General features: G+C 40.5%; 1 protein-coding gene across 1 annotated transcript; it reads right to left on the minus strand.

Moving 5' to 3' along the window:
- Positions 1-1,876: 1,876 nt before the first annotated feature.
- On the minus strand, positions 1,877-9,132 carry LOC121964564 (myosin heavy chain, embryonic smooth muscle isoform-like; the record flags this gene model as incomplete). The annotated part of the gene is made up of 8 exons (XM_042514767.1): positions 1,877-5,331; positions 6,600-6,772; positions 6,898-7,006; positions 7,308-7,426; positions 7,690-7,779; positions 8,075-8,198; positions 8,753-8,841; positions 9,004-9,132. Coding segments are annotated over 8 exons (981 nt in total), but the record flags the coding sequence as incomplete, so codon positions are not given.
- Between the last annotated feature and the right edge of the window lie 749 nt (positions 9,133-9,881).

Genomic DNA, 9,881 nt, shown 5'->3' on the forward strand with positions numbered 1-9,881 from the left:
GGAATGTGGGAGGATGCCGGAGACTGTGGAGGGAACCCACACATAGACGGGGAGAACATGCAAACTCCAGCAAAGCTATAGTAAGGCAAAAATGTCAAAATTTGACATGTCCCATAAACAGCTGAAAACACCTCAAAACAGAATAAAATATTGTGCTGAGACATGCCACAGCATTAAAATGTACAAATATGGCCAAAAATCACATAATTTAGCATGTCAAAAAAATGGTCAAAAAGGCAACAGTATAGTATGTCGAAAAAGTCCAATTTTGACCGTTCCTAAAAATGGCTGAAAACGACAGATAATAGCTTGTTGAGGCGTGTCATAGTATACAAAGTGGGAATATAGCCTAAAATAGGCCAAAAACCTCTTAATTTAGCATGTCAAAAAAATGGCCAAAAACGTAATAGTACAGTATGTTGAAAAATGACAAATTTTGACAGCTCCTAAAAATGGCTCAAGATGACATAGCTTGTCGAGACATGTCATAGTATACAAAGTGGAGGTAAAGGCAAATGTCATAACTTTGCATATCGAAAACATAGCTGAAAATGCTATAGTATAGTATATCGAAAATTGTGAGCATTCTGAAATGTCCAAAAAATGGCTGAAAATGACACATTATAGCTTTTCGCAAAAATAAATGACTTAGTATAGTATGTTAAAAAAAGTCATATTTTCACATCTCCAAAAAATGACTGAAAATGACACATCACAGCTCGTAGAGTAACGCCATAGTACAGCCTGTCGAAAAAAAAGGGTCAAAAACGACATACTGACACAAAAACGTCATTGTATAGTGTTGGGATTCATGGGATTGCACAGATAATTTGTTGGTTTGTTCCACCTTAACTGGACATGTGAAGGCATTTTCTCTACGTCCACCTCCATTGGAAAATGTTGGCTGAGACTGCATGTTCCTTTGTTCTCTGGAACAAGGGGACAGCCATGTGCCCGAACCCTCAGGGTGCTTCGGCTCTCGCACCTTAGCGTCTTAGTCCCTTAGTCGCTTCCCATGGACTCATCTCCAGACATGATCGGATCAACACGGTGACCCCCCCAAGGATGTCACCGAGACAAGAAGAGAAGCATCTGCTGATCTTCAGGCTCTCGTATGACCTTGAAAAAAGAGGTATAGTACATACTTTCTGGTCTTCCTAAGTAAAGTATATCCCAACTACAGGCGTTACAAAACTCAGCTGCACGTGTGCTGACGAAGACCAGAAAGACAGCAGGAGAGAAGGGGGGTGGGGGGGATTTTGGTTCTATTGGATAAAGTACTTTGTGTTACAGTTCTGCTTGATTGAAAAGTGCGATATAAATAAAGTCTGATTGATTGATAGCATAGTATGTCATAACAACTGAATAAAAGGCTTTAGTATAGTATTTCATAAAATGGTCATAAGTCTTAGTACAGTATGCAAAAAACTGTAAAAGTAATATTTTGTAAAGATTTTAAGAGTCATAGTTAAGTATGTCTTTAAAATGTAAAAAAAAAAAAAAGAGGCACATTACTGTATGTTAAAAATTTAAAAACAGGTCATATCGTAATGTCATAAAAAAGTCATGGGTCCCCACCTTATACGTTGTGTCAAATTTTGTCTTAATCAGCATATCAATTCTTTAGATACGGAAACATGTTGTGTGTGGTCACAGTGACCTTTGACCTCTGATTTCTAACCAGTTAATCACTGAGTCAAAGTGAATGTTTGTGCCAAATATGAAGAAATTACCTAAAGTCATTCTTGAGATATCAATTGACATAAAAAAAATTGACAGATAGATAACCCCTAAAACAAAATGCCTCCGTGTTGGTGATAAGACTCTAGTGGTACAGCTCTGGACCCCTGAAAAGAAACCAAAAAAGCATCACAGCTACAATGAATATGCTTTATTTTCCTTTTACAAAAACAAACAAAACAAAAAAATTACGGTCTAGAAATACAGGTATACAAGAAACAATATGATGAGAGTATTTGCAGTTGAATGCCTGGTTGTCAACGGCCAGCTGGATAATAATAATAAAATAAAAACGAGTTAACTACATGTGGATGTTAAAGCTTCCAACCAAATGAAATCCTGTGCAGAGCATCGATTCCCAAAAATAACTTCAGTACTAAGCCTTCACACCTGTGAGCGATTACACAGAATATCTCAGTACAAAAATAATGTTGGGAAGTGCAGCTGCCGAGGGCTCCGCTTGTCACGTAGTTTATGACACTGTAATACTGATTTTGACCCAAACACTCTAGCTAGGAGGTTATTATGAACATGGAGGTACACAGCGGATATGTAATGAAGCACAGCAAAAAATACAAAACAAAGAAAAAAAAAAGGTTAAGTGTTGAATATCTCCTTGGTGTACCTGTTTCATCTGGTTTTCACACCTGAAATGAAATCCTTGCCTGCTTATGTTCTTATTTAGTGTCTAAGGCACTTTTAAAGAAACATACTGTTAATATTTAGGAGGAGGGCAAAGAAGTCTGTCGTAGACAACCATCCTAATCTGCAGATCCGCTGACAAAGAAAAAGACTGGATGAGAATAGATGGATGGATATATGGGCTCTGTGACATGTTGCTTTTCGCACTGTTTAGCTGTTGAGATGGCTGCTGTATTTAGAGCAGAGCCTGACTTAACGTCACTAAACCTGGGCTTAAGCTGCAAGGAAAGGACAAAACCTTAATTTCAGACACCCGTGAATACTAAGTGCTTGATCAGGTCAGACTGTCGTAGTCTGACGATTCGGGCTTCAACTCATGAAACCATGGCACAAACCGGCCCGAGTTTATCTATCATGTTACATTTGAGTCACAGAGCTGAAAAATGAATGCAGAGCAATCTTTAAAAAACACTTTAACACTTACTGCTGCTCTGAAGGTAAAATCCTAACCACCTCTGAAAAACATTACAATAAACATTTTTCTGTCTTTTGACTTTTTTAGCCGGCGTGGATCAAAAGTCCCTACAAAAATTGCTAAATCTGTGGAGTCCAACTGTAACGCTGTCAGATTCATGATGGACGGAATCCAAATCAATGTGGTGTTTTGGTTTGTTTTAAACTTGTTTCCAAAATTCCTCTTTAGGTAGCCACAAATGGACAAAATCTCCATGCTTGTTTGTACTTAACAAGAAAATTATTAACATTAATTGAAAAATATGATATAATTATGAGTAAATCTAATTAAAATGATTATTGTTATATAAAAAAGTTCATAATTTCCTTCATGTCTACTATCATTATGAATTGATAAAGAAAATAACTTAGTAAATGAGTTTAAAAAAAAAACACCACCTGTTGAAGTAAATGTTAAAATATCTTTTTTTTCTGAACACTGAGGAACTTTTTGTCCATGCTGGCTGATTTTTTTTTTTTTCATCCAGATAGTGGAGTCTTAAAGGATTTTAAAAATGCCTTCAGAGTTGGGCTTCACAGTTTCTTTATCTTTAAACATTGCAATGTCAACTATGAAATAAACACATCACCAGACACTGCGATATTACACTGTGGGATTTTTGATATTAGATATACTGATATTTAGAATATCAGTAGAAATGTAACTATCATACCTTTTTGCTGCATTGTTCAGTGTAGTGTTGATACATACTGATCCTGAATATTTTTAAACGGTTTTAATACTCATTTTCTACAGTATCGATACACCGGTACCAGCTGTGCTTTCTTGCTCTTATTTAAATTTGATGCCCTCATTGTGTTGTATCAAAGTTTGAAATTCCAGGTTTGTGATAACACTAGTTCAGTTTGTTCAAGAGAATAATGTTGGAAACTATTTCCTTTCAGTCACAAGCGATGTTTTATTTTTGCAGTGTACTGAAAGCAGCAGGAAACTGGGCACACTTTAATAGCTGTTAATTGCAAGTAATATCATTGCAGTATTCAACAACCTTAAGTGGGTATTGCATATTTTCCTCATTCCGTGCAGCTCGACTTCAGATCAGCAGTAAGTGTTGTTTGGGTTTCCGTAGACTGGCAGATATTTATTTTTGCGAAACTGATGCTGTGATTCAAAGGTAGTAATAACACAAACTGGGGCCTGGCACAAACACTGAAATGTAGTGAGTATTTTCAATCTGTCTTCATTTCTAATCAAACTACGTTTAACCATTTAGTACTTCCAGTGAGAGCTTAATTTCTCCCCCGTTGGTTTCCAGTTAAAAATTCAATCATCTGCCTGTGCAGTTCTGTGCATTTTCCAGCTGTTTTGCATCGCCCGCAGCTCACGCCGACCCACAGCAGAGCACAGACGGCCAACAATACAGAGCCGTGAGATTCCAAGTTAAAACCCAGCAAGACATTCTTTCGTATAATGTTGAGATGAAGCAACAGAGAAAATAAAATGTTTTCACAGTAAAACACTTTCAATTCAGAGTCCATGTTCTTCTACTGAGTGTCCCAAGATGTTGGTTGTTCCTGTAGTGCTGCGGTGTCGAAGCTGACAGACAGTCTGTACATCAGAGGGAGACTCATGCAACTGAAGCAGCCGGCATGGCGCTCCGGAGGCCACGGTGACCTTTGGAGTGTGTCGGGGTATGAGATGGCTTTTACACAACTAGTGAGCAAGAACACTTGTAACAACACTGGAGTGAAACACGATTCCTTGTAGTCCTGCATTTCCAGTTTGGGGGTGCGTTCACATACGTTACAAACTTGATGTGTGTACACTTCACAGCCGCCACCTCCAGTCTCATATGTATAAAAAGCACATTGCACCTATGCATACTTTCTCAATAAGCTGAGCAGATAACTTCACGCCTGATGGGAGGGAGAGTGTGACGTCATGACGCTGAGATGATACGTGGCCGGGAGACGAGCCAAGACTAGCAGCTTGCCGGAGGAGAACAGAGTAAGGCAGAATTGTCTGTTTGCCCCTGTGACTCTCCAGGACTGGAGGTCTGACTTCAGGGGAGGGCGGTGGAGTTTCCCTGCAGTGTGACTGATACAAAAAGGGGCTGCCAGGCGCACTCCGCCCAGTGTTACCAAAAACAGCTCATCGCTCCAATCTTCTGTCCAGTCAGTGGTTTGAAATGAATAAAGACGATGGTGACGTCGAGCTTCTTTTGGGGTGAAACTAGGCCACAGGTGGGTGAGGTGGAGGTGAGGTTGGTAGTGGCGAAGGGAAGGGGAAGGGGAACGGGATGAGCGAGGAAGGAGGGTTGTTGTGTTTACTCGGCGTTGGCGGTTTGCGTCTCGTTGAAGTCGCCTGCACGGCTGTCGGCGTCATCGTCTGACATATCGACAGAGGCACCGTCCAGATTGAGGTTGCGGCGGCCCGAGCGGCTGGAGGAGAAGCTGCTGACTGGACCGCCGCGCCTGCTCAGAGCAGATGAACAAAAAACGTAAGCCTCTGCTGCTGTAAAGGAATAATTTGACATCCTGGGACGTTTCTGAGATGAGGAGATGGCTACTGCGCTAATGCTTGTGTGCCAAAGAGGCAACTAGCGTAGCTTATCGTAAAGACTAGGGCTGGGGCGACGACGTAATCAACGTAATCGATTACATGAATACGTTGCTTCATGTAACGTGCGTCGACGCGCTGTTTCACAGCACGCCTCATGAGCAGCGTGTGAGCAGCGCTGGGCGAGTTGTTTTTTGTTTCGGCGCTCGTGTATCAAGTTAGAGCGTGCACACTGCTCGCCTGAGCAGCGCTTGTCAGGCGCGTCTGAGCTGCGTGTCAGCTGCAGCACATCTAGAGAAACGGTGGCTCGCCGTTTTTTACGCGTGACACTCGAGTTTGTTGCCTCTATAGCACTTTATACTGCAGTCTCTCTGTCACAGAGATAAGTAAATACAAAGATGTTTTACCTCAACTTCCTTGCTTCCCTTTCAAAACAAAAGCTATCTGTTTGTGTCTCTGTGGACAGAATGCCATCAGTTGCTGATACAATGCATTTTATTTTGAAACATTTACAGGACGGGGTTGTCAGCTGTGCAGGAGCTTGCACAACTTCATTAAAGAGTGGAAAGTGCTTATAGATATGAAACCCCACCAGCACCTCTCTAGAGCTAAAAAATAAATATTAAAAATTCAATTCTGTTCATCTTGCTCATTTTATCTGTAAACAAACAGAAATGTAAAAAAGTTATATGCTAAAACTACTTCTTGGTGATGAGCGGACTGTAGCGGTGAAATAGTTGCAACACGCAACATCTCGCAGAACCACAACTTTTTAAATTTCTGTCTGAGTTGATCTTCTCATCTGTTTCCAAAAATGTCAAACTATTCCTTTAACCAGACGATATGACAAAAGTAAGATGAGCCTTTAAGGAAACAAACTAAAGACAGAGATATCAAAACTTATAACTCCAAACTTAGAAGAATACCAGAATTGTCTTAATGTATACCAGAGTCACTAAAATGTCTTGACAGCAACTATTCGCACTTCTGTATGATTGTGTCATTAAGAGATCACTTATTCACATAATTTATTCAGTTTTTAAATTTACCCTTCACTATTATTTTCATAATTGCATCCTGAGGTGTCCTGAATTTGTTTTTTTCTTTCTCTTAAGTGTTTTTTGGAAGTACACGGGTAATCTGAGGACATCTCTAACACGGGTTAGCAGAGTCCTCCACGTACCTGAGGCGGTTCTTGAGTGAGTTGACCTCCCGGGTGAGACCCTCGCTGGCCTCGGTGGCATCGTCCAGCTCTCTTTGCAGCTTCCTGCGGGTGGCGTTGGCCCTGGTGGCCTCCTCCTCCGCCTCCTCCAGCTGACGCTTCAGCTGCTTCATACGAGAGTTGGCTTTCTCCATCTGACAGAACACATGGGGGAAACAGACGGAGGCAGTGAGATTTTATGGGTGGTTGGGCTGGATAACCGTTCTGAGTCAAAGTGAATCTTCTCATGAGTGCCACTTTGCTTCTAATGAGTCAATACCTGCTCCTTGTACTGGTCAGCGTGACGACGCTCATCCTCCACCTGCATCATCACCTCCTTCAGTTTCTTTTCTGTACGACGGACGATCTTGTTGGCTGCTGCTCTCTCCCTGAAAGTTCAAAAACAGAAACAGGTAAGACAAGAGCTCATCACCATCTGTATTTACAGTTACTATGTCACAAAAGCAGCTAAATCTTTGATGCAGGACTCTCACTGGCATCATCTTGCACATTTTATGTGTTTAAATTAATGTCATAGTGATTTATTGATGTTGAAATGATTGAGCACGAACCGTTAAGTTATGTTATTATATGATGATGTTTAACGATGATGTCGGATCAATGGAAAATTTCTCCTAAAATGGTTGCAATCAGTGACACCTTTGAAAATAGATGAGTTTGGTCACTTACTTTCCTTCCTGCTCCAGCTGCTCCTCCAGCTGCAGGATCTTGGCCTCCAGGGCAGTGATGGACGCCTTGAACTTTGACTTGACCGTCCCCTCCAGCTCTGCCAGCTTGGCTTTCAAATCCTGTGGTCACAAGTAACTGTTAGGATCACGAGCATTAAATATGATGCTATATACATGCTAAACAATCAACATTTGAGGTGAAACACTGACATATTCCTACAATAGGGAGAAGAAAAATTTGATCACTTTCACATGGTTGAGGTGTTTTAATGGCTGATGCATACAAAACCAACAGGTGTCCAGCATCTTCTGTTGTTTTCAACCCATGTATGTATAAGAACAAATATATCACATGATGGCGTACTGAACAAACTATACGAGACCTTGTTCTGCCGCTCCATCTGTTGCCGAGCGTTCTCACTCTTCTGTGCAGTGCTGCGTTCCCCGGCCAACTCTGTGTTCAGGTTGTCAACCTGAAGGAGAGAAAGGGATGATAGAAAAGGAGAGAAGACATACAGATGATGAGAGAGAGACAGGTTGATGCAGAGTAAACTAATGTACTTAATGGCCACCAGTTTTGATTAATTTAACAGTTTACTAAAGAAATGTGAGTGAGGGCCTTTAAATAGTCCTTATTAAGCTCAGATAGTGTTTGTGTTTGTCTGAGTGTGTTCATCATCTATGTGACATTAATGGGGTCAATACGACACTTCTGAACCAAGTTTATGACGATGATTATTACTATTATCTAATGTGCAGTCACTTTACCTGGATGTTGGTCTTTCTTAAACGGTCATTGAGCAGCTCCATGTTGCCCTGCTCCTCCTCCAGCTCCTCCTCCAGCTGGGCGATACGAGCCTCCAGCCTCCTCTTCTCTTCCAGCAATGACGACCTGAGACACACACACACACACACACACACAGTACAGTATGTTATAAAAATGTAAAAATCATAGTATAGTATGTCTTAAAATGTTTTTAATAAGTCATAGTATGGTATGTTTAAACAAATGTAAAAACATTGTATATAATGTCTTAAAAAGGCATAGTATAGCATGCCAAGAAAGTAAAAAAAATAAAATAAATAAAATTATAGTATACAAGGCCATACAAACGGATGTCTTTAACTACACAGTATCCTACTATGCGCCAAAACAATGATTAAATTCACACAACTTTTGGCAGGCAACCTCTTTGGATAAATATAAATAATGAAAACAAACTATGAAATGTATTACCTTGGAAAATGGCATTAAGTTTTTAAGGGCCCTAACACACACAAATCTTTTCACACTGCAGTCCAGAAAACAGAGTGACCACTCAGCAGCTTTCTCTAAAGCTATCTAATTTTGCAAAGGATGACCAAGCGGTAAAAAAAAGGTGCCTGCCAAATATTTATATGGGCAATTATTTTTAAAAAAATCATTATAAACAAAAACACACTTACTTTCCAGAAGCACTGTTGGAGATCTCATCAGCCAGCTCGTCCCTCTCCTGTTCAGCATGTCTGCGGGCCCTCTCGGACGCTGCATGGTCCTACACAAACAACACAGAAGAATCAGTATGGAGAAGATCTCCCATTCATGGTCACTGTGCTTGTTATGAATAAAAAGACACATTACCGTCTTATATCGGATAGATAGCTGATCTCTAATTCAAAGATTTTTTTCACTTTAAATATAAAATCTGGATTTTGACCTCCTGTAGCTGTAGGATTTCTGCCTCTAGGCTCTTGAGTTTCTTCTCGTTCTCCTTGGACTGGGTGAAGATCTCATCCCTGGAGGCTCTGGCCTCCTCCAGCTCCCTCTGATAGTCCTTCATCTGAGCCTGCAGAACAGAGACAAAGTGGACCATGTCAGACACTCACACAATAACAGGAAGTTGGTTGGTTTGGCCGATTTATTTGGCCAGCTTATCAACAGTCATTCAGATAACAGAGCCCATTAAGTTACTTTAAAACCCTTAGTGCCGAGTCATAATAAATCACATCTGATGGCACAGATAAAAAACACTTTTTTTTAAAAATTCAGAGTAACTTACACTTTCACAGGATATCATTATCTCTGTAGCCCACTGTGAATAATTGGCCATAAATCATGGCAACGAGATGCTCAAACTTGCTTAAAAATCAGCATGTTTTTAGTTTTTTTTTTTTAAAGTTTTCTTCATTTTTGAAATTAATCCAGTGAAAGTTGTCCGTACATCCATGGACACGCTGCAAACAAAACTCATCGCTAATTCTGCATACTTTTCATGGTGGCAATTTGCCAAGTGTAGGCTGAAAATCCGGCTAAAGTTGTAGCCCGCACCTAAATCACTGACTCCATGACAACAATTTAACTTTTGTTTACATCCCCCAAAGCATCATGAGCTGTAGTTCCAAAACATAGCTGCACCGTCAATATTCTTAACAGTGCTTAGACTCAGTGTCCCATAAAGGCGGCTCTTAGATTCTGCTCTGTGTTGAAAACCTGTGAAAAGCAGTTTCAAAGATATATAGGCATAAGACATAGGCTATGCTCTGACCAGGTGTGTGTGTGTGTGTGTGTGTGTGTGTGTGTGTGTGTGTGTGTGTG

The sequence above is a fragment of the Plectropomus leopardus genome, unplaced genomic scaffold (genome assembly GCF_008729295.1).
Source record: "Plectropomus leopardus isolate mb unplaced genomic scaffold, YSFRI_Pleo_2.0 unplaced_scaffold16056, whole genome shotgun sequence".
Classification (NCBI taxonomy): domain Eukaryota; kingdom Metazoa; phylum Chordata; class Actinopteri; order Perciformes; family Serranidae; genus Plectropomus; species Plectropomus leopardus.